Below are 26,296 nucleotides of genomic sequence, written 5' to 3'. Positions count from 1 at the left end.
ATACATATTCGAATAAGTTTCACTTTTTTAATCTATGTTATGCACATAGTTATCAAAACAACCGTCAGTTATTCTATGGCGCTGACGCGGTGTACGCTGATTGGCCGCAAACAGAAATCGACGCAAAGCAGCTAACTCCATGCACAGTGCATAGAAACGTTAGTAGCTCGAAATTTGCCATGCGTTGTGCGTATGCTACTTACCAATATAGCAGTTACCATCTGGCTTGTGTGCATTCAACTTCAATGCGCCTGTGCTGTGCGCGTGCTGTTGCGAATGTAGCCCAGCCTTAAAGGTTATGTATGTCATTCATTACCAGTGCGTGTTAATGTTATCCTTGAAATTACTATACCTTACATTCAATATTTAAAAAAAAATGTGTAACGGCGTATAATTTGCAAACAAACTCACGTGACAACGGCTATTTTGACAATCCGTATGGAAAATCGTAAGTCAACGATGGCTTTATGAGCAGAAGATAAGAATCTGTCTATATCATATTACTCCATGGTTGTGATGACCAACTAGCGACCCGCTGTATATGGTCCGCCTAAAGATATCTGGAGAATAAAGTTGTCTACTGAAAAGGTTAAGAATCCATGGTCATCTCACGTAATATTGTTGACAAATGATGTTTACATATATATTTTTGTAATCTATATATTGTTTCATGATAAATCTTCTTATATGAAAAGGTTTTTCTTTATTATTTTTTGTAAATATAATGTTTAAATAATAATTTTTCGTATCTTCTTCACCTGCCACTCATTGTATTTATTGTTTACTCTAAAGAATAATACGAAAAAATAAGTTTTTAGAATGGTAATGTTTATTGATGTGTTTCTGGTCTTCAGGTTAGTTTGCATAATGTTATCTGGGACTCTAAAAGAGAGAAGATGGCCCTCACTGGTCTATGATATTGATAGGCACAGAGCCGATAAAAGCTGCACCATGGAACAGAAATATTCATGTAAAATTACAGAAATTGTTTAAATTTGTACATTTACATGAAATCAACTGTATAACTACAAGATAGAGTTCGCAGTAATACTGGGTTTGGATCCTTACCCATGCATTTATACAGGAAACTCAATCGCTACATTTTCTGTTTCTAGAACTACATGTGTTGGACATTCTTAAAAGCAATACTCGCAAACTGAAGACGTATTCGAGCTAACGCAATTATTATTCCAGAGATTTGAATAACTGAACATGAGTGAATGTTTCCAAGAAGAAGAAAAAAACATGATGTTCGTGTTTAGAACAATACCGCTCTGTCTGTGTATTATTATGGAAGAGCGTCGAACATAAAACATTCACGTTACACGACAGCGGAAGAAAGTTTTTTACACTCTCATTAATGTTCTGAGATGTTCGTTAAAAAGCCAAGAGTTTTTTTTTCTTCACGGAAACCTCGAAAAGAGTCCTTAATATTTAAAGAGTTTCCTTTACAGTCGAAAGAGTAAAAACAAGCAATCCATTTCAGAAATGCAAGGAAGTAATTTATGAATATTTCAGCTCACATATTAAAGCATCACCAATTCAAAATAAAAACAAAAAAAAAGTTTATATTTACTAAGAAAAGAAATTCACTCGCTCAGCGTGCTGTTAATTATGAGAATGTTGAGTGGAAAAAACTTCCACCCCTGAGCAGTGTGTCAATTCAACGTACCCAACAGTGTTGAGGGTAAGCCTAACTAGGAATAAATAAACAGACTCGACGTCTCATGTCATAGACATCGATGCCTGTATTAATATTTCGAAACTAGCTGTGTGTTTAATAACATAAGCAACATTGTCTGAGTTTCGTGATCGGTTGAGATTCTTTCACGTGTAGGTATGTCTAATGGCCAGTTGCACGATTAGAGTGCAGAAGTGAACTCGAGTCGTTAGCTGGTTTGACCAACGTTAGACCACTTTCTTTTTTGCCTCGTTGAGTTGTGAGCGCTGATCGAAGATCACTGGGAACTTCCATGCGGAACAGACATATGGCTGGCATATTCATGGACATTATGAAGGTTAGTTTAATCAAACGTAAATTTCAGATCGTACATGATACACGAATCAATTCTTTTCTTTTTACTTGGAAGGATTTCTCAAAGAAAAAAAGGAATGAGTTTGATGTCTATGAACAATCTGCAGTAAAGATGGCTGGAAATGATGTTCCTAGCTACTCAAGAGTGAAGTGAAACGCGTGGGATTGAAGGAGACTTAGATAAAAGAACAAATTAATAACATAATGTGTTCCTTGAAATAATAGACTCAAATCTAGCAAACTTGGCATGAAGGAAAGGAGAGTATGAAGTTGGAGCTTCAAGATTTCAAGTGTTACCTCTTTTGTTGACTTGCCCGCGCGAACCGTCAGAAGTCAAGAATGCTGCTTTGAAACTTTGCTCGCTGTACTCTGAAGATATTTGTCCCTTTTCAAATGTTTGTTGAACTTGAAATAGTCAAAGACGTACCTAAAGTGTATTCTTATATTAAAGAACACAAGTTATCAAGGACTTTTACCAATCTTTAAATTGCAAATAGAATATTTTTTGACCTAATAAATAACAAACTGTACTGCAGAAACATATTGTTCAGTTTTAAGAAGAGTCAAAATTGCTAATAGGTCAACCCTTCTAAATAATAAGTTAAGTTATTTAGTTGTAGTGTACACCGAAAAAGATGTAGCTTTGAAAACTAACTTTGTAGACACTGTAAATGAGTTTGTTAAGAAAAATAAAGGATTTTTTTTTATAATCTAAAGAAATACTGCTACATATAGAGATTTCCAAATGACGTGTAAGACACTGAACTGGTCCTAAACTATTTTTAATGATAACTTAGAGATTTTTGCAAATAACTCTTTATAACTCTTAACATCCCAAGTTAGATAAAAATCAACCTTCATAAGTTACTTGCAGTATTTGCGGTTAAAAGATTATTTCTGTTGCATAGTTATATATTTTGTATTTTATCTACAAAGCTTTTTTTTCTTCTTAAATGGTGTTTAAAACAAATAAAAACAAAAAACCTTCAATGCATTTGTTTTTTAACATTTTTGCATAAAACAAAATATGATATTAAACAATTTTTTTAATTGTTGTTTTTATATTTTTTTTTGTAAAAAAAAATTAATTTGGTAACTATAACAGACTATGTCTTAAAAAAAACCCGTAGTATTTATTTGTATAATGTGCATGTTTTAAAACTTATGGTAAATAAGCTTGAATTTGTAAAACTGTGCGATATTTCGGGGGAACTGTAGAGAAAGGGAAGGGGGGGGGGGGGGCTAGAGATCACCTGCCCGGAGCGCTGGCTGCCATCTTGTCCAGTGTTCACCTACATGTCCGGTCCAGGGTTTTAAAATGGCGCAGACGGGCAACTTGCGAACATAGATTCTCGCGGAACGTAGATCGCAGGATGTGCTGGCGCAACTTTTGGAGGAATGATCCTCGGATCATTCTTGGGCCAAGGTTATTGGATTGGCTAGAGACCTGCAAAATTCGCGGATTCATTTCGTGATATGCTACAATTCAAATAATTATACCTTAGCGCTGCTTCTGCAATTGGTTCACTGTTAATCTGGAGGACTGGGGGCCAATTAGAGACCCTCACTCATAGAAGTGTCGAATCACAGGCCACACAGTCGAGACGACTCACAAGTCAGCAGCCAATGAACAGGTGGCAAGTGCCCGAGTGTGTAGAGTGTAGTAGAGTCTATCCTGGAGGTCATTGAATCCGCGAATTTTGCAGGTCTCTATGGATTTCGTATCGAGGAGCAGAATGGTGCAACTGGTTTCACAGACGAGGCTGCCAGTTGACTCCGCCAGTTGGACGGACGGGTGTCGAGGAGTGCGGCGATGTAAGCAGATGATTGGTGAACTGCCGGAACCCCTCCCTGCTCTGGCGGGCGGCCAATAGGCACCCGCGTTGCTCAGCTTCTCATCCCCACCAGTAGACTCAACACAAGACTCTACTCGGCATTCGACCTCCACACCGGTCTGCCCACAGAACAAGGAGGGAAATAAAGAAGTGCGACTCTTACTGTGGAAACTGAAACCATGTTTCACGCGACATGTGTCGCTATCTGTTGGGTGGACCCATAGCTACCAGCGAATAAAAAATCGGAATAGAGGTTCTCATACAAGTTTTTTTTTATGGGGGACCCCCCCCCCCCCTCACCAGGGGGGTTCTCCCCGCCAAAAAAAAAGGACTCACAAAATTCGTGGCTACCTAAATAGAGTGAATTTTCACTGGTTTGTTTTCCTGATAATAGCTTATACATTACTTCTCCTAATAAATTAATGTAGTTATGTCAGCAGTATATTATGAAAACTGCTATCTAGCGGACGGGCCCATAACTACTTCAAAAAACTAGGTCTCAGTCTCGGTAATTAGAGTTGCTCCCGCGTGGGTGTGCCGAGGTCGCGGTGGAGGGCGTTACACCGTAGTAGTCCCGCGATGTGGTACCATTGCGATAAAATCAAAACGAGTGAAGCTTCGAGGGAAGTGGCACGACGCACGTATACAAGTCAGTGACGTCAAAGGGCCAGCAACCTCTGAATAATTTAATGTCAGTGTGAAGTATTTTGTCAGTGAAACATGAAATTGTTTTGTTTCACTAATAATAATTTTAATACATTTTTATATACACTATTGGTAATTTGTTTTATAAAAATTTAATTAAAAAAAAATGGAGTAAACTAAATTTGAGTTGTTAATGTTGCAATAACTGTGTATTACCATAGATTTAAAAAAAAAAAAACTGCTGTAACAATTCCTAACCTAAAATATTGTTTTGCGTTAAACTTCATTTTTAAATAAGCAGTGTTAAGTAGAAATTCGTGCCACTGAAATTATTAAATACTTATTGTAATTTAATTACATCGCTAACCTATTATTCGTTTTTCCACACCACCTACTGATACACACGTAGGCCTACTGCATCACGGATGCAATTTCCAAGCACCATGTTTATTTGAAAAATTATGAAGAAATTCCTACTGATTGGATAAATGACGCATTTTATATAATTTAGCTAATATTCCGCTTTACTTTGACATGCAGACGCTATAGCCTATGACGCACACATGAAACAACCTTAAACTCTTAGGGCGGTATTCCAAGACTTTTGAGTAAGGTAGCGAATATGCACTGCCTTGTTGGGCAACTGCCGTACCCTAACTCTCGGGTCATATTCCAAAACGTGTCCTAACTGAACCCCTGTAAGGTATCAGATCGGCAGCCGTTTTAATAAACGAGGACTGTGCGAGGCTATAAACTGTTGTACTTCGTGGAATCCATCGTAATTTTAGCTTATTTTTTAAAACTATGGAATTATAATGTGAAATATAATATTTAATTTTGGTTGTACAAGAATAAACTATGAATTTTTGGCCGTATTTATGTTTGCTGTTTTTTAAGATATTAGGGGGGGGGGAATTTTAATCGTAAAAGTTCCGTTAAAGTTCATTAAAAAGGAATATATATATATATATATATATATATATATATATATATATATATATATATATATATACAGTTATGGATCAAATCGGCAACAGATAGGACACCAAAAATCAGTGCCCTAAAAATAAGGGACTAGCCGTGTCCTATCGTGCACTTGGAATATGGTTAGGGTACAGGTATTGCGTATTCAACACCTAAACCCTTATTTTTGTGTCTTGTAATACGACCCTTAATACCATTCAATTACGAAATAATGAATAACTGCCGCTTGCTGATCGTTGTCAAATAACTGAGAATTGTTTGAAATGCCGGTCGGGGGGGCTGAATTCAGTCTGTAAATACTTCCTAAATCAAACATTAACATCATTGAGCTTATTCAACATTATAAACTATATTATAAATAAAGTAAGTTAAAAAGTAAAAAAAAAAAAAAACCTCTACCATTGACAAGACCATTCAGCTACTGGAAGGAGATTATGCATTATACTTTTGTAACGTCATTTTATGACCTATTTTCAAACTTGGGATAACTTTTTGCTATGACTATTCTAGTTAACCAAAAATATTCCAGGGTAGTTTCACTGAAGTTTCATTTGGAACACCAATATGTTTGGTATATACCTACTCTAATTTTTACAAAAGTGACTATAGGTATATACTGGATAAGGTTGCTAAACGTGGGTCATCAATTTACTTCCGTTCATTTTCACATCAAAAATATAATATTATAGAGATGTGAAGTCTGAAGCTCACTGAAGGTTAATTAAGGCCTTTTTTCTCACCAACAAATATTAATTTAATTTAATTTATTGCACTACTATTGTAATGCACTCTAAAGTTTAGATTCAATGAAAATTGATCATTTTTATTAAAAGTATTTTCACGCACCGTAAGTTTAGATCAATTTAACTTTTTTTTTTTTTACTAAATAAAAATTTGTTTTCTTTCAGAAGTTTTTAGTTTAATTTAATTTACTTCTTTAACAATGCTTATTGACCATTGAAATACTTATATGTATTGATATTTTTGTTAAATGTGTTTAGGATGTTATTTCATTATATTATCCCAAATTTTTCTTAACAATTTTCATAAAAGCAATAAGTTTATCTTCAAGACGCATTATAAAGCAAAAAGTGTGTGCATTTGTGTCGTTTAAAATTATAGATGAAAAATCATATTCAAGGAAATTTATAACCTGTATAAAAGGAATAATTTTAATGTAACAAATAAAGTGCCATAGCTATAACGTTTTGATACATCAAATTATTGGATTCGTAAAAAAAAATGCAATTAAAAATACTGTGGGAAATGGCCTTAACAGACAGTGCAATGATAAATATACGCATATAAATACCTGCCGTGATGGAATCTCCAAACACCTTAAGCTGCCTTTACGAATGTGGTAACAACTGGTTAATTTCCTGGGGATATAAAATTTTCCTTAGTGATTTTCTATCAACCTAGCAGCAAAGCATGACTTAATATATGCGTTATTGTAGGAATGCGTTTCTGAGTGTTTTAGAGTTTTTAAATGTTTGAAACGCATACCTACGATAACATTTTTCTTTACCTTTCCTTTTATAATTTTTTTTTCCTTCGCTTTGCAAGGCGCAGTGCGGGTTTTGAAAGCGATATCATGTAAAATGCTATTTAAAACACTGAACTCTATCCTAGCACATGGCTGTGTTCCACGTAGGCAGGTCTTCAAATGGTAGGCCATTTCTTTAGACAGGTTCTGGTAATGAGAACTGTGGGAGCTGACTTAAAGAAGGCTCTGTGCAGTTTCTATGCGTGCTGAATTCTTTGCAAATGTGAAAAAAAATACATAATTGTGGGCACTTGTTGAAGTGAAAACTTCTATAGGAAGGTTTGAATAGGGAGTAAATTCATGTAAGTCGTCATCGACATGGTCACGTGACGTGTTAATTTTTTTTATATTTCAAGGATAAAACTTAATTAATTCTATTTATAAAGATACATACAAGTTTTTAATTTTATCTTTATTTTCCAAGGAAATTTAAACGTTATTGTGTGCGAATATTGGATATTTTTTAGTAGGTAGTTAAGTTGAGGTTATGTTTTTTCTTTTGTTTATTTATTTACGATATGAATTTCTTCAAATGTCAGGTTATTGATTTATTAGAGATAATGTTGATTATTTGTAGATTTAAGTTAATAATTTTTTATTCTTTCAATGAAAAAACTTCATTTCTTCTAGTTTTAAAGTTATTATTGGTAGGGGCAAAACTTATGGGTTCGCGTCACCGACATGCTAGTGATATAATACCAAAATCATTTCTTGCGTACATTTGACGTAGAAATGATTACATATTACACATTTAAAAACAAAATTTTAAGTTTTCACACTTCTGTCGACAGTCCCCATGACTGACTTTTAGTTTTTTTTTTTCTTTTTTTTTCTTTGACTTTGAATCAACCCTCTGTTCTAAAAACCCAATGTCACTGTTAAGAAAATTTCCCAAAACATACACGTACAGTTATAATTAATTCAGAGACTGGGATTTATTTTCTTTCTAGACTGCTTTACTTCTAAGATAGATTGAACATTTTTCAGCAAAGTTAAAATGTTTTAATTTATCGGTTGATTTATGAGTAGGGGCAGGCATTTTTCGCGAAAACATCTGAACACCTAATAGACTGCAAAAAGGTGTACCCGCACCAGCGGTTTATTCCTTGTGATTGGCGACCGTCTGAGAGAGAAGTCGTTGCCATATTTGACCGAGCCACTCAGGACGCGTTTGCATGAGCACTGAATTGCTGTGATTGGTTATGAAACGATCGACATAAATAGGAAATGAACCACCCAATCACGAAACACAGATGATGCTACAGTGTTTTAACTTTCAACTGGTCTCGGAATCTTTTCACGAAATATGCATGCCCATATTTATGAGTAATGATTTAAGTGAATTTTGAGTATTTCTCAGGGACCTTCTTCGCTATCACTCGAAATTCGCTGAAGTTCTGCACACCAAGTTGTGGCCCAGGTGTTTGTGCCCTTAAAAAAAGTATTCTTGTAGTTAGCAAATAAATTTAATGTAAAATATGCGGATTTAAAATGCATTGACATATTATTACAAATCAGAACATTTTTTTTTCGCAACATAAATTAAACTAAATTGGTATTGAAGTAGCTTGGCTTCTGGGTTGTAGCCGTGTCCTTGGCGAATAATTCACCGACGTTTCGGTCGACATTGCAGTCGCCATCAATTATTTGCCAAGGACACGGCTACAACCCAGAAGCCAAGATACTTCAGACAATGGCCGTGAAAGCCTGCGAAAACTATTAAATTGATATAATGATATTCCAGGGAGTTGTAAACATTTATTTTCTATACATTACCTCACCGAATCACACAATAACAACTGTGAGAGAGATACGTTTTATTTTGCCTTACAAACAATACAAACATCAAAACCTCATACTTACTACACACACTAAGAATTTTAAACTGAATGTGTTGCTGTCGATGATTTCATATTATTTGCACCCAAGAAATGTAATACCACTCTTGTTTCCCATGAAAAACATGTCTGAAAATGCAATAACTTTCTTTGAGCTGGCAGTGAGTTCCAAATGTTGTTTGCTATGCATCAGTATCATAGAGGCTAAAACAACTATCTATTTCTCTATCAAAACAAACCAGTAGGTAGTCTTAGTGTGTAAATCACAATTTCAGATTCTACAATTTAACGCCGTGTTACACTGAATTAAATGTAGTACAAATTTAATACACCACAAGTGCACAGTCCTACCAACACAGTACAATAACATACAGACACATTGCTAAAACTTTTAAATATTTATCGTTGTAGGATTAAATATACCATGCTAAACTTATCTATTTCATATATCAGTAGATATCTAATATAGTACCTTGGAAAACATTTCACTTGATATATGAGAAAATATAACCTACTTTTTCAGCTGATGATGTTATACTAATACAAGGGACATACTGATGTTCAGAAACCATTAAAACTCTGAACCCAAATTTAACTTTTTATATGACTATTTGACTTCCCGTAGAATCGATTATTTTTAAATATTGTTAAATATAAAGTTAAACGATTGTTTTCTAACACCATCTATTTCAAAATAGATCGTAACTTCAAATTCATATTAAATTTACTTCACAATAGTTGGGGTAGGTTTTTTCTAGGATCGGTTTAAATGATTAACTTGCTGTTTTTTTTTAAATATTGCTATAAAATTAAGATGAACACTTATCGAGAACCAGTGAATATTTTTCCAAGATAACTGTAGAGGATAATACAAAATCTCACTTCCACACAAACGGAAACTAAATACTTTCCAGCTTTCAAATGAACTTCTAGCACTTGCTTAACAGAATGCCTCCGTACAAATTCTAAAGAGCATACTCACATGATACAGATCTACCTTTTCTCCAGATATGTTTAATTGTTTTTATTAATAATATTGCTTTAGGCACTTCTTGTATAAAAATATTTTCTTGGGCCTGAACTAAGGAATATGATTTTGGAAATGACATATGTGTCAAAACAAATGTATATCTTGAAAACCTAACTATAATCATGGCCGATTTAAATTTTATTTCTATTTGCAACTAAGAATTTTTAAAGTTTTCCCTAACTATAAAACCCACAAAAAGTAACCCATATTTAAAATATTTAAACATAATTTTCACTTTTTGGTACAAATATGTTGCAATAATTTAGCTTGGGCAACATGCTGAAAACTTTATGGTAACTAGAAAAAGAGACTAGAAGAAAATATTACAAAGTGACTCATAAATGAGTTTGAGCAATCACAATTTACAGCAACCCATAGTTGTATAGAATGTGATTCTAAAAGATAATCTGTCTTTTCTTTGGCATTCTTTTAGCATATTGGACTAAAACTCTTTCTCACTAGCAATTCTGGTTCATATAAAACTTATAATAGTTGTTATAAAAAACATTTATTTTTTTAAACAATCATGGAAGCTACTGTGTATCTATATTATCACAAAAAATATATTTTTGCAACATCCTTAATGCTAACCTGACACATGAAAAAACTATGCTTAGCTTTAAATGTTATAACACAGTAAATTACCACATTTTAATTTATTGTTTCATGTTTTTACGATGAAAATGTATAAATATACAAGTTTTTCATGAAAATACCCTTCTCTGCATATGTGTATTAATATTACTTGAAATAATCTTATCTCTTTTTTTAAATGTTATGTCAGTCTTTGTAAATATCTTACGAATAAAGCACACAAATACCTTAATTACATCTAACTTTATGGTTTATAGGTGTAATCTGAAATTTCTTTTGAATTACTATTTTGCATACATATCTTCAATTAGCTATCAGGACAATACTGTAAAATAAATTCTAATTTGTTATTTAATTATTTCAAGTTACAAATGAAATATTTAGTTTTAAAACAAATTATTAAAAAACAGGTCGATTAGCTCATATGTTCTGCGCTGTCTATAAAACCTCTTAATTGAAATCCCTGGACATACTTGCATATAATATTCTACAGTAGACTGCAACCCTAATGTAATTTTCATATAAAAGACACAATCACATTCACATCTCAAATCACAATAATTCAAAGTATGAGGAAAAGACAATGGAGTCAAGAATATACTACAACCTAAAATATGGTAACAGTATTATGTTTTAACTATCTCTAAATTATTTAAATTTAAATTATTTTACATGATCTTTGGTGCATTTATTCTTCGCAACAGCTATATAGAGTAGTGGTGAGTGTGTGTGTGTGTTGTATTTCACTTAATACTGAAGTAAAATATAAAACGAGTTACGGAGGTTTAATCATGTCCATTTCTGGGTGAAGAGATCAGAGGTAACACCATACTAGACCGTCACAGATCACAAGAAGAAGTAACGGGGGAAAAAAAATTGATCACGTATTACAGTTTTTCTTTCGCGGTGACAGGCAATCGAACTCCTGATCCCTTTCATTGTTTAAAATTAAAAAATAAAAAATTTAACAACACGTTCGTAATTTTTCACCAAACCCAATATAGATTGCGTCGACCGGACTGACGTCTGGTGTTAGTACACGTCTCTATATTTGGTGCTGGAGGTTGCTCTCACGGCAGGAGTCCGCGCGCGCACAGTTGCAAGTGTCAGTGGCGGCGATGCGGGGCGAGGGGGGTCACCAGCCACCCGGGGACCACGGGGCCGGCAGCTCAGCAGGTCCACGGGCTCCGGACTGAGTCTCGTCCCGGGCCTCAGGCGCGGCCGGCCGCCTCCAGGGAGACCGGCGCCTCCGCCCCCCGCCGCCCCCGCCGCCACCGCCGTCATGCCCGCCCGGGGGCCCGCTGCAGGGCCGGCGTCTCGCCGCCGCTGCCGCCGCCGTGCGACCGGCAGACCAGCAGGTTCTTGTAGGCCTGGCGGTACTCGGAGCTCATCACCACGTAGATGATGGGGTTGATGCACGTGGACAGGTAGATGAGCAGGTAGCCCGCCACGTTGAGCCCGTGCAGGTCCAGCGACTCGTGGAAGGTCTTGGTGATTGTGATGGGCAGGTAGCAGACCACGAAGGACGCGAAGATCACCAGGATCATCTTGAGCAGCTTCTTGTCCTTGGCGGTCATCTTGCCGGGGGTGGCGGCGGCGGAGGCGGCGAGCGCGCTGGGGCGGCGCGCGCTGCGCCGGGCCTGGGAGCCGCGGCGGAACAGCGCCGTCACCTGGGTGAGGGTCTGCCGGCGGCGGCCGGGGTCGCCCAGCGAGCTGCACAGCGAGGTGGGCGTGGCGCTGCGGGTCGTCAGCCCCTCGTCGCAGTCCTCCAGGTCCACCCCTGACGAGGAGGGCTCGCCCACGAACCTCGCGGCCAGGTGGTGCTGCGTGGGCGAGGGCGGGGACAGCAGGTGCGGGCTGGGCACCTCCAGGCTCTGCTGGAGCGCCTCCAGCCGCAGGTGCCCGGCCTTGTTGTTGTTGCACGGCGGCGAGCTGTGGCCGTTCTCCAGGCACGCCGAGGAGGACTTGTCCGTGGAGATGCTGGGGCCCGTGCTGGACCCGATGGCAGAGTCCTCGGCGATGGACACGAACCTCTTGCCCGCCGCCCGAGAGGCGCGCCCCCCGCCCCCGGCGGCGGTGAGACCCGCAGCAGCGGTGACCGTGTTGCTGCGCGACTTGAGCGCCGTCTCGCGCACGATGTAGAAGATGCGCGCGTAGCACACGGCGATGGCCAGGCAGGGGATGAGGAACGCCACGACGAACAGGAACTCCTTGGGCGAGCGGCCGGCCGCGTCGGGCATGATGGTGCACGAGCCGATGCAGCGGTCCAGGCCGAACTGGCCCCAGGCGCCCAGCCAGGTGGGGACGAGCGCGCCCAGGCCGAACACCCAGGTGCAGGCGACCATCAGGCCCAGGTACTTCTTGCTGTACAGCCTGCGGGAAGACGAGCAGACAAGCTCCGGCTAGACATCCCAGTCTGCAGTGCTCAAACACATCTCAACACTACAAGAGGATTCCACAGGCAGACTACGATTGTGCCACAGTAGTCCTCAACTTAATTAACTAGGCTTGTTATTCATGGACAAGTATGTTTTAATCATACAAAAGTTGGGCTTATTGGATTTTATCATTACGTCTTAAAAACCAAATTTAATATCTTAAATTTTTTTATTTCAAAAGGTAACTTTTCATGGTAGTAAGAAATTGCTCAAAGTTAAAAAAAAAAATGAATAATACGAAACAGATTTCACCCAGGAAAATATTTTCTCGACTGAAAATTGAATTCTAGATGGAGGGAATCACGTGAAGTTCTTACCGAGTGTTCTACTAGTTGGTAAATGGTGGGCGCTAGTTTTATTTCTAGATTTACCTACTGTACCAGCTGGTTAATTAATTAAATTATATAAAAATGATTGAAAAATTATTATACTTTTAGACATTTATATGTTTATGAATGTATTACATACATAACAGAAATTAAAAAAAAGTACTAAATGAAGTTATAATAAAATATTAGCTATAATAACAGCCTTGTATGATTATCACCAGTAACTACAAAATCCAGTGCTGCTTATTGCTGGTGACCAGTTATGTTAACTATGATATGTAAACTGATTAAGGCTATATTGAGGTATATTTTGGGGTGGCCGACATGGCATACCGGTTGATCCTTATAAGAAAAATGAAGCGCGCTGGTGCTGTGATAAGATATGAAAGTCGCATTAAAGAGATCCCAGGTACTAGTTCTTGTCCAGCTATTTTGGTTTAGGTTTTCCATGTTTTCTCTAGATAAACCTAAAGCAAATTCTGGAATGTTTCTTTATTAAAGGCTATGGCCGATTCTTCTCAACATTTATGGACTGTGCATTTGTGTTACCATCTGTTATTAACTCCCAGTCGAAGTTTCAATCAGCCCAAATATATGTAAAAAGGAATAATGAACATGTTCAGACATGGCAATGAGATAGATGTTGACTCAATTTGGGTTCATACTAGGGTGGCTTATGATTGCGTAGTAGTGGTTTATCATGTTGAAAAGCATGTTAACTCACATTGGGTTCATATGTTGAGATCATGTTTAAGTATGACCAGGAGATATATGGTGACACACTTAGGGTACATCATGGGGGTGGCCGATCATTATGCAGTGGTTTATCACCTTCAGACATGACATGAAGATGAGATGGTGACTCACTTTGAATACGCCCTAGAGTGGCTGATCATGATGTGCCAGTAAATCGCGACGAGGGACACCTCCAGACACGTCATGACGGTTACACGATGGACTCACTTAGGGTACATCCTGGGGTGGCCGATCATAATGTACCAGTTTATCAAGTCGAGGGGCACTTTCAGACACGTCATGACGGTTACACGATGGACTCACTTGGGGTACATCCTGGGGTGGCCGATCATGACGTAGCGATTGATGGTGATGGCCAGCACGGTGACGAGCGACACGGCCACCAGGCCGTAGCGCAGCAGCGGGAACAGCTGGCACAGCAGCTCGCCGTGCAGCCAGGCGCGCTGCCAGAACATGGACGTGGCCAGCGGCAGGTTGAAGCAGCAGAACATCAGGTCCGACACGGACAGGTTGATGATGAACACGGCCGTGGCGTTCCGCACCTGCAACACGTGGTATCCGCCCGTTGACTCCCGCGCGCTGCCGCTGAGCTCCCGTCGTCCTCCATCCATCCATCCACCTCCAAGTGACCGTGTTCAACTGCGAGAAGCCTAAGATGTACATCAAGTTCTGTCCCTGCCCGAACACGCCCGAATATTCACCTTCGACCAACCTCGGGATATTTATTTTTGTGCAGGAAAAATGAATTCAAACATTAAAAGTGGTCGGTTAGGTTAGCTTCATTAAAACACTATGGACGGTTAGTTAGTTTAGTAAAGCTACATTAAAATAAACAGAGAAATATAAATACATATAAATGAACCCGAGGTTGGCCGATGGTGAATATTCGAGCGTGTTCGGGCAGGGACAGAACTTGATGTACATCTTAGGCTTCCCTTCAACTGCACATCTCAGGGAACCAACACAAACAACTTATAAGTCATCATAACAACAAAAGTAGGCAATGAGGACAGCACTTGATTTTGATAAGAGGGTTAGCTGACCCCAATGTGTCCCCAGTCGAAGAGGTAGAGTACTTTTTGGTTTCACGTGTTCAATTCAGGCAAGGTAACTCTGCTGTTTTATTTCACAAAGCGTTTCGCATGCGCAAAATCATCCGAATGCGCCACCATAAATACTAAAAAAAATTAAGGAAGAAAATAATTTAAAAAAATACAAAATTATTGTTGTAATGCCTTAAAATTTTAGCCATAGTTTTATCGCTGTTCATATCTAACCATGTACTTTATCTCGTACACACTTGTAAAATTGTCGGGTAAATGAATTGCAAATTAGGCCGACAATATCTCCGCAACAACAAAACCTTTTTTTACCCAACTCTGTTAATATGCTTAGCCAAACACGCGCCATATACACACCTATATTTTAAGTAAAAACTGCGTCTTCTCTCAGTGCAATATATCAGTTGTACTGGTGTTGAAAGACTACAAACGTAGACGAAATACCGGGCGGAGCAGACTCTTAACAAATATGTGCTGCAAAGCTTAGTTATATTCTCGCGTCTATTCCACAACGAATCGAATTTTTTTTTTCTTTATAATGTCGGCTCTTCAAATATTTAACCTATTCTTCCCGAAAGCCCAGAGCGGAATTGGGAGACTCGTTTGAGGAAGGCAGGGCGCTGCGAATTCAAATATTGATGGAAAATTTTAATCGCGGAAGTGCGTGCTTCCTTTTAATTTCAGTTCCACGGTTTATTTACTGCGGGATACCCGGCAACCGATCTCTGCCAATGTTGCAGGGACGCGAGCGAGTTCGCCGGAAAAGGACGTCCGAGTTGGAGATACAGTTACCTACACCACGAATATGAATTTGTATTATCGCAAAAGCCGCACCAGTGAATCATATCCTGGTGTTTTTTGGCTTACTCGCAACCAGAGATTCTTCGGATATTATATTTAATATTCCAGTGATTTAACACTTTTTGGTGGGAACTGTATATCAAGGCTCATAAATAAATAAAACGATACAGGTCCGTGCAAGAGTATTATGTTTGCGCGTTATCTGAGCCTGTCGACTACACAGGTTCGCGGAACTTCCAACCTGACAGATATAAGGCCAACCACCTCACACGACTGACATCATGATTGAAAAAAAACTATCACAAACCAATTCGAATCGGTAGTGTTCGCTAAGACGTCGTAGTTACGTGGATCAACAAATGTCGATGGATCATTCCGAACTTCCGGCTCATATAAACGGGAAGCCTTTTTTTCACAGACGAGAGAGCCAAACGTCCGATCGTGCATCTTCGGTTTTTTTTTTTTTGGTTCATTGTAACTCATGATAACTAATGGTCAATTAGGTTAGGTTAGCTACATTATAAATACTTTAAAACATTGTGGACGGTTGATTTGGTTAGTATAGCTACATTAAAGATATCGTGAAATCAAAAATAAAAAAGCGAGCATGAACTTCGGGGAACTTCGGGTGTGGCTCTCTCGTCTGTGAAATGAAGGCTTCACCATATAAACAGTACAGAACGCTGGGAAACTGACAACTCTAAGGATTCTCTTGAAGGAGGCCTCGGGTTGCGAGGTGCCACACGCAGTTGAGGCGACTGTACTTGCTCCAGACCACACGCCTGCCGGAATAAACTCCGAGGCAGAGCCGTGTCCCAAGTAAACGACTCCCTCGCTTGTGTTAGGCCCGGGAAGAGTTTAACTGGGACTCGCGGCCCCCGTGGAAAACCTCCCCCCGCCGCTAAACTACGGCGCTGCCGCGGCCTAATTACAGCCACATTAGCGCGGCGCTAGGTTAAACCGCCGAGCGAGTTTGGCGAGGCTGTGTCGGGGCCCGTAGGAAGCCAGGTACACACGCGCTTCTTCCTCGTACAAGCACGTGCACACCTCGGAGGCTCTTGAACCTAAACATAGAGACCTGAAAAATTCGCGGATTCATTTCGTGATAGTCTAGAATCAAAAAAAAAAAAAAAAAAAAACGTTTGCCTTTTTACTGCATCAGTGATTGGGCCACAGTTTATCTGAATGATACTCGGCCAATGAAAAACCTTTAACAAAAGAAGTATCGAATCACTAGCGTCCCAGTTAACAGGTGTCACGAGTCGGTAGCCAATGAGCAGATGTAATTTTCCCGCGTGCGTAGAGGATCATGGAGTATTATCCTACAGGTCATTGAAAACGCGAATTTTTCCGGTCTCTACCTAAACCTATTCTAATGTTATAGAGCGAGTAGGAGGTGCAGTTACACGACAAGCACGCGTGCATTGTCTTCAGTTCCACACACTCGGCCGCGACGCAGCAAAGGCCGCGGGAAGTAGTCCGGGTGCTAGCAGATCCTTCCGCGCGCCGCCCGGCGTGACTCCTCCGCGGCGAGGAAACAGTCCCTGGATGCAAGGGCGTGCAGCAGCCATGAACTCAGTCACGATCCAATATGTAAATATTTTTTAAAAAAAGTCACAATCCAAACGTAGCACAGATGTTTCTGAATTTTAATTTCACGTGAAATATGAAGATAAGACTGCATTAGCAAGAAGTAATAAATTTAGTAACTTTTTTTTGAAGCGGGTTGGGAGGCACTTGCTCCCACTACGCTCCAAACCATTTAGAGAGCTGCGGAACCTTAATTCATATTACGTGACAAAACAGTAGCGAAATGTCCAGGTCTGTGCCAGCATGCCCGTGGTAGCGGCGCGCGAAGGAACAAACGGACTTAAGGAGTATAAGGAGTAGAGATAGGTACCTAAAGACGCCATATTGGTTTCAGCAGTTTTCATAACATAACCATTTCGTGTTGAAAATTTTCTTTCGTTGAGGCAGAGATACACATTGAGAGGTTTCCAAAGACCTGCTACCATTTTAGTAATACATACTACACAGAGGAAACTATTTGTAGCATACAGTCACTATTAAGTTAAGGTATTTCACTAAAAAAAAATATTCTGCGCATGGAAAATGGAGGCTATTAGTCTATGGAGTGAGTGTCTATTCTGAAGTTGAAGTCAACAGGTTAGCAATTGGATGGCAAAACAAATCGTAGAGGTTTAAAGGCTAATAACCTATAAATTTGTTTAATAGCTTGAAAATAACTCGCTTGGGAGAATCTTGAAGATGCCATCATGTAGTGAATATTTTTAAACACACATAATACCAACACACCTCTGCAATAAATTATCGTTGAACTCCATTATAACAATTCTCATTTTGACTTTCAAGTATCAACATGGCAAGGACTGACTGTGCACACCAACTCGCTTACTTACTTCTTACCTCCGTGGCTTGAACGAAGCCAAATGTTTGGAAAATTAGATTGTACCACATAGTTACGTAGTAGAAACTGTTGCGACCATGATGGCTTCTTTCAATCCCTTATTTCTCCCTCCTGCCTAGGGCTCGAGGGCACATCTGCATCCCCCCTGGGGGAGGGGGTGGGGGGCTCCAATGGGTCCTGATTGCTTCCTCCGCCAGCGGCCCAGCTCCAGCGCCGCCGGAAACGAACCTGGCACCTGTGTCGGCGTCTTCATTTGTCACTTCCCGTCGTCTTCATTTCCGGGCCGCGACAGACCGTGCTTGTCCTCGGAGCGGGCCGAATGCTGGCACACCCCTTATTCTCGCCCCACAAGCACGAGGCTCGCGAAACTCCGAACTACAGTTCCACCAGGAAACTGCTACAGCCACTCCAAGTAGATTCAAAACCAAAGCAGTTCCTACAGTTTCTCCTGTGAAACTCCACTGATTCGCGGTGGTTTTTAACAGTTTTAAATTTTAATTTGAAGGAATCATTTTTAGATACGTGATTCTGATTCTCGCAGACCAAAACTCTTTTCAGCATTAACGATGTATGAACCAAAAAAAAAATCAAAACAAATACGATTGAAAGTTAGATCGGCTGAAATATGAATGTACAATTAAGAACACTAAACGCCATCAATTCCCCACTCAGGCCTTGAGCTTTCGCACCGGAAGTTCTTCGCGCTTCAGACATTTGTGCAACGGAGGTCGGCCATTTGCAATAGAAATGCTACAGCGGGATAAAATTTGTTTTGCTGTTTGCCTTGTGACTGCCGAAAATGAGTGTATGTTTCGGCAGGTTGGTGCCATTGGGAGAGGCGTTTTAGTTCGTAATTCATATTGGACGGTGAAGTTGGATGGCAAGTTTCAGCTCTAAACAGGGCTGGATAACACTTAAAATTAAGAGACGTAAGAAGTAGTTGGAAATAGGGGGTTCAAGCACAGGCGGAGGAGCCAGGAGCCCGCCATCTTGGATGACGTCATCGGCGGCCATCTTGGATGACGTCATCATGACCTTTGACCTTGACCTTTGACCTTGCTAATCTATGCTAATCTATGCCAATCTATGCCAATCTACGCTAATCTATGCCAATCTATGCCAATCTATGCTAATCTATGCCAATCTATGCTAATCCGTATGCTAATCTATGCTAATCTGTATGCTAATCCATGCTAATCTGTATGCCAATCCATGCTAATCCATCCGCCATTTTGTATTTCTAGAAATTTCCACCAACTTCGAATCGTGACGTCACCGTTGCACTTTGTGTCACGGACGCCATCTTGGATTTGAATTTTTTTTTCGAACTTTGAAATTCGATGTAAACATCAACCGCCATCTTGTTTTCGTCTGCTGGTGGCCGCCATCTTGTTTTCGTCTGCTGGTGGCCGCCATCTTGTTTCGTCTGCTGGAGGCAGCCATCTTGCGACGTCATATAGTTCTGTTGGTCGCCACCAGATAGCAGCAGGGATTATTTTATTTTTTTTCTTTAACTAAAATAATTTCAGTGCCGAGGCTGGGATTCGATCCATGGGACGTGAAAACGTCCAGGATGTCGTGGTTACGAGGCGGACACCTTGACCACTAGACCACGAGACCAATTGGGATATGGTGGAATAAATAATCTATATATGCCACGTACTGACGTCAAGTTTTATGATAAAAGGGGGGAGGGTGTCTTTGCCTTCCCAAATGCATGAAATTCAAATTATTATTATACCATCGCCATCTTTAATTCCAGCACAGACTACCAGATGGCGCCAAATTCAAAAATTAGTTGCCAGAGGCGCCGCCATCTTGGTTCTCAAGTTGGCTGGCAGGTGTCGCATGCCGCCATCTTGGTTCTCAAGTTGGCTGGTAGATGTCGCTAGTATCGCGCGCCAAATTCAAAAATTAGTTGCCAGAGGCGCCGCCATCTTGGTTCTCAAGTTGGCTGGTAGATGTCGCTAGTATCGCGCGCCAAATTCAAAAATTAGTTGCCAGAAGCGCCGCCATCTTGGTTCTCAAGTTGGCTGGTAGATGGCGCCACCGTCACCATATTTTAGTTCATACAATCGATACCAGATGACGCCACCATCGCCATCTTTAGTTCCTAGTGTTGCTACCAGAGTGTGCCACCGTCGCCATCTTTAATTCTTAAAGTTACTGCCGGAGTGCGCCACCGTCGCCATCTTTAATTCTTAAAGTTACTGCCGGATGGCGCCAAGTGTTATGCAATGTGTAACCAGTCGAGATAAGTTTGGAACCTGTAGCCATATTATTATTAATTAATAATGTATGTTTATTAAATATGATAGAGTATTTATAAAATATTGGTGTTGTGTAGAGACTCTCTCTTCTTCTCGTAGTGGCGGAAGACATCTCGAAGGTAGTGTTAGAATTTATGTATTAAAGCAATCACTCTAGCTGAGGAGACTAATAACTTATAGTTACAATTCAATAATATCGGCAATTAAATGTTTTGATATTAAAGCAAACAACGTAAATGTTAAACACATATTTATTTAAATCTTATTACAAACAGCAAGGGGTAAGAACAATCGATGATTTAAAAGAAGTAAATAACGAGTAATAAAATCACATAATATTCACACACTACACATCATAGTGACAAAGGCAACATTAACTCGAGACCCAATTATACATAGTAGTATGGGTGGTCGAATAGCCAGAATTTAAGTAGCTGAACATTACAATGGGCGCAATGGAATTTGCCATACAGTTTTATACATTTATCCAGGCGGTTTCCATAAGTCTTTAAAAGTTTGTTGAAGCTAGGACAGTTTCTTTCATTATGTAAATCAACAATGTTGGCACTGCACAGTTCACTAAAGATACTTTTCTGTTTGTCTCCTAGGACGTATACTACATCTCCTTCTTCAGGGTTGACGATGTCACATAACACTGATGAGATTTGGTCAAAGCTCACTTCACCTTCGTTCCACGAGAGTCCATGCACTTCATAAGTCAGTTTACGATTCTCGCTTTGCGACAGCCTGTCTAGTTCGGACCAGTCACATGGTGGTTTGAATATGTATTCATAGGTCCTCAATACATCACCGTCCTCGATGAACATTGCTGCAAGTTGCTTAACCACATACCCCTTTTGTGATGTGAGGCACTGAATGTTGCAGAGAAATAATGACATTTTTTTTGCCAGTACTCACGATAACTGATGTGTGAAGCTGTGCTAGCTCTGCAAGGCTGATGCTAGTTCTACAGGTATGACTGCAAGGCTGCAGTGCTGATGTTGTCTCTAGGATGCTGAATGTCAGACTGGTTGTAACAACCTTTGGTGTCGTAGTACACACAAATTTACAATTCGTCTTCATCACTATCCCCCAAGCCACTATCCGTTCCTTCATCCACATCTTCGTTCACCTCTTGCGCTTCCTTTGCGGCCTCGATGCAGGTCATAACAGCATGATATAAATAGGTAATAAATATCTCTTCCTCAGGGAACTCAGTGAGAATGTTGAGGGTGGAGGATGTAAGGTGGTAATGTATATCATTAAAGTCCATACCTATGTAGCGACGTACTACATCCATTACAAATTCCCGAACATCGTCCATCGTAACACTGTTTAAATTACAATCGCAAACACTCTCCGCGTAAACACTGGTGGAAGCCATGATGATGAGAGCGTGGTTAGAAGCAGACTACCACGTTAGCGGAGCGATGCTGTGAGGCCCCAGAACTCGCTCGAAATAACCTGCACAACACATTCCAAAAACATGACGTAGCCTATGGTTGACGGCACAAACACCCTGAGTGGCTCTGCGTGTTTCCTCCTGCCCGAACACGCGCTGCTGTGAAAGCCTCTTCCCGAGCACAGACGTCACTCCCGCAGCAGACAAAACAGGCGTATGCTACAGGAGCTAGAACAATTGAATAGCCAAATATATATTTAGACTACCCAACTTCATAAATGACATGAGATAATTCCTGTGCGATAATCATACTTTAAATGTTGTAATGTATGTATAAACAATAATCATGACTAAGTACTTGAAAAAAAATGTAAGTGAGGTGTTATTCACCTTTAGCGCTTCTCGATTTCTGTATCTGCTACCCACGAATTAAATTGAGACGGGAAACCCCACCATTTCACAAAAGACCGACCATTTCTTCGTTTGAGAACTTTCTCCACCAAATATGTGTCCGGATACATCGTAGACTGGATCTCTTCAGCATAGAAGCCACCACGAATAGGCTTGTGGTCCAAGTCTTCGAGGTAGTAGGTCCTGGGTTCCGATTCACGAACGTGTGTCACACGGAAAAGTTCAGAACTCCAATTCGCCGTGAAACCTTTCTCAAAGACACCTTTCTGCTTGGAGATTCTCACAATGTCACCAACATTAGCTTTATGCTTGCGTGTATCTTTCTTCTTCGTGTTGGTGAATACAGCCCCAAGTAGACGATCATCCTTTACATCTTTAGGCTTCATTTTCGTGGTAGAATGCACTGTGGAATTATATTCACTTATAAGTTTCGACAAAAGATCCAACCAAAAACAACTCAAAGTCTTTTACAAACATAATATTTATTACTCAATTTCTATCCTACTACAGAATCACTTGCGAAAGCCAGCAATCTTATAAACATTTAGCCCTGCATAGACGTGCAACAACTACTTCTTAGCTCCAAATGGCTCCAAATGCTCCAAACGGCCTTCAAATGCTCCAACAGCTCCAAAAAAAGGCTCCAAATGCTTGACAGCTCCAAATGGCTCCAAATGCTCCAAACGGCTCCAAATGCTCCAAATGCCTCCAAATGGCTCCAAATGCTCCAAACGCTCCAAATGTCTCCAAAAGGCTCCAAATGCTTCAAAAGACTCCAAATGCTCCAACAGCTCCAAAAAAAGGCTCCAAATGCTTAACACAGCTCCAAATGGCTCCAAATGCTCCAACAGCTCCAAAAAAAGGCTCCAAATGCTTAACACAGCTCCAAATGGCTCCAAATGCTCCAAATGGCTCCAACAGCTCCAAAAGGCTCCAAATGCTCCAAATGGCTCCAAATGCTCCAAATGGCTCCAACAGCTCCAAAAGGCTCCAAATGCTTCAAAAGGCTCCAATTGTTCCAAGAGCTCCATCTTCAATTGGTTCCAACTGATTCCAATTACTTTTCTTATCGAACTTGGCATGATTACTAACATGTCTTTATTAGTATACATTTTGACTGGCAGTGGTAACGTATTTTGCACCTTTAAGTTATAAGTTTTATTTAGAAATCATATTTCGATAAATGGTAGATACCATTTGGAAAGAAAATATATTAATTTATCTTTAAGTTTATACACATACATTTAATTTAAACCATTATTGTATGTAGCCAGCTTCCCTCAGTTCTTTGAGTATGAAGGATATTTCTTTAATGTTCGAATAGTTTCCTGCACAAAGCGATCCATGTAGTAGTCGTAGCCTGTCAACCAATATGTTAGGATCTCCCCATGAGGTATAATCAAACTCTTCTGCTGCGTTCATCATCCTTGCATGTTTATAATAAATATTATCTCTGGTGTCTATCGTTTTAACACCAACCTCAAGGTCACTTTCGTCATCGTGCCAGAAATTATCACAAGCTTGATCAGGATAATTTATTTTATTACGACGTTTCCATCGTTTTGGTCTCAAACCACCATCACAGTCTTCACTCTTGCATGCTTTTGGTGCTTCAGCACAATACTCAATCATGTCAGCCTTAGATGTGTCAGCACAGTCTTCGTTCACGCCAGCTTCTGATGTATCACCACAGTCTTCAATCATGTCAGCACCACAAACTTGATCAGGATAATTTATTTTATTACGTCGTTTCCATCGTTTTGGTCTCAGACCGCCATCACAGTCTTCGATCTTACCTGCTTTAGGTGCTTCAGTACAGTACTCAATCATGTCAGCCTCAGATGTGTCACCACGTTCTTCAATCATGCACGCTTCAGATGATTCATCAAAGTCTTCGACCTTGTAAGCTTCAGATGGTTCTCCATCTTTCTCATTTTCATGGAGACGACTAGATATTGGAGTAAATATATTTTCATTTCTAATGTGGTTACAACTACCTTCGTTTGTTTTAAATTTTAAATTATTATCTTCATCTAGATCAGTAATTTTAGCATTAGCTTTTTCGCCTTCGTTCCTCTTCCGCGATGTTGTAGCCCAGTCTTCGTTATCTTTATTCATCTTAATTGTACAGGTCTTGTAATGTCTATCCAAGTAATATCTTCTACCAAAGGATTTCTGACACTGACTGCAATGAAACGGTTTTTGACAAGGACCCAAATTACACTCGCTTCTCTCATGTCGTTTAGCATTCTTTCTCAAGGTAAACACCTTGCTACAGTATCTACAGTGATGACGTTTCGATACAGCGTCAGATCCTAAATCGGAATTCATATTAGTTACCGAGACTAATGCCAGATGCAAACTAAGAGTTTTAAATTAGATATATTACTTAAATAGAATTTTTTTAATTATTTCATCAGCGAGAATTAATTTATCTCATTCAAAGGTACTTGTTGCAAGTAGTTCTGCTTTTCAACAACAGATGTCGACACGTATTGCTTGCAGGTAAATATTATTTCTTTCTTTCATGCGGGATGCAGGATTCTCACTAACGATCGCAATAGAGGGATGGCATCGCTATACTCCAAGGAGAAGGTAGTTTGTTCTTCCAGTTAGTGTTTCTCAGGGTATATATTATTATTTGACTGAATAATGATTTTTTTTTAAATTCCACCTAATAAAAATAAAATAGAAGCACTCAGAGTAAACCATCAGGGATGATGTCGGTTATAAACATCATAAATTACCAATTTTTTTTAAAAAAAGTCCAAATTTAATCCTACTTAAGCAAAGAGTTCACAAGCCCGCTTGTGCTAGAACTCTCGTGTTGCTTAAGCAAACGTCTAGCACAAGCCCGCTTGTGAACTCTTTGCTTAAGCAACATGAGAGTTCTAGCACAAGCGGGCTTGTGAACTCTTTGCTTAAGCAACACGAGAGTTCTAGCACAAGCGGGCTTGTGAACTCTTTGCTTAAGCAACATGAGAGTTCTAGCACAAACGGGCTTGTGAACTCTTTGCTTAAGCAACATGAGAGTTCTAGCACAAGCGGGCTTGTGAACTCTTTGCTTAAGTAGGATTAAATTTGGACTTTTTTTAAAAAAAATTGGTAATTTATGATGTTTATAACCGACATCATCCCTGATGGTTTACTCTGAGTGCTTCTATTTTATTTTTATTAGGTGGAATTTAAAAAAAAATCATTATTCAGTCAAATAATAATATATACCCTGAGAAACACTAACTGGAAGAACAAACTACCTTCTCCTTGGAGTATAGCGATGCCATCCCTCTATTGCGATCGTTAGTGAGAATCCTGCATCCCGCATGAAAGAAAGAAATAATATTTACCTGCAAGCAATACGTGTCGACATCTGTTGTTGAAAAGCAGAACTACTTGCAACAAGTACCTTTGAATGAGATAAATTAATTCTCGCTGATGAAATAATTAAAAAAATTCTATTTAAGTAATATATCTAATTTAAAACTCTTAGTTTGCATCTGGCATTAGTCTCGGTAACTAATATGAATTCCGATTTAGGATCTGACGCTGTATCGAAACGTCATCACTGTAGATACTGTAGCAAGGTGTTTACCTTGAGAAAGAATGCTAAACGACATGAGAGAAGCGAGTGTAATTTGGGTCCTTGTCAAAAACCGTTTCATTGCAGTCAGTGTCAGAAATCCTTTGGTAGAAGATATTACTTGGATAGACATTACAAGACCTGTACAATTAAGATGAATAAAGATAACGAAGACTGGGCTACAACATCGCGGAAGAGGAACGAAGGCGAAAAAGCTAATGCTAAAATTACTGATCTAGATGAAGATAATAATTTAAAATTTAAAACAAACGAAGGTAGTTGTAACCACATTAGAAATGAAAATATATTTACT

The 26,296-nt window shown here is 39.6% G+C and overlaps 1 protein-coding gene across 1 annotated transcript in view; it reads right to left on the bottom strand.

Moving 5' to 3' along the window:
- Positions 1–8,845: 8,845 nt before the first annotated feature.
- Positions 8,846–26,296, bottom strand: part of LOC134534275 (G-protein coupled receptor moody-like) — a 300,721-nt gene continuing 283,270 nt past the window's right edge. The window contains exons 2-3 of the mRNA XM_063372587.1: positions 14,334–14,572; positions 8,846–12,880 (exon numbers count right to left, since the gene is read on the bottom strand). Coding sequence (XP_063228657.1) covers positions 11,788–12,880; positions 14,334–14,572 — 1,332 coding nt within the window. The 3' untranslated portion in view covers positions 8,846–11,787. The remainder of the gene's footprint in view (positions 12,881–14,333; positions 14,573–26,296) is intronic.

The sequence above is a fragment of the Bacillus rossius genome, chromosome 7 (genome assembly GCF_032445375.1).
Source record: "Bacillus rossius redtenbacheri isolate Brsri chromosome 7, Brsri_v3, whole genome shotgun sequence".
NCBI classification, from domain to species: Eukaryota; Metazoa; Arthropoda; class Insecta; order Phasmatodea; family Bacillidae; genus Bacillus; species Bacillus rossius.
This window is presented reverse-complemented; position numbering and strand designations above follow the sequence as displayed.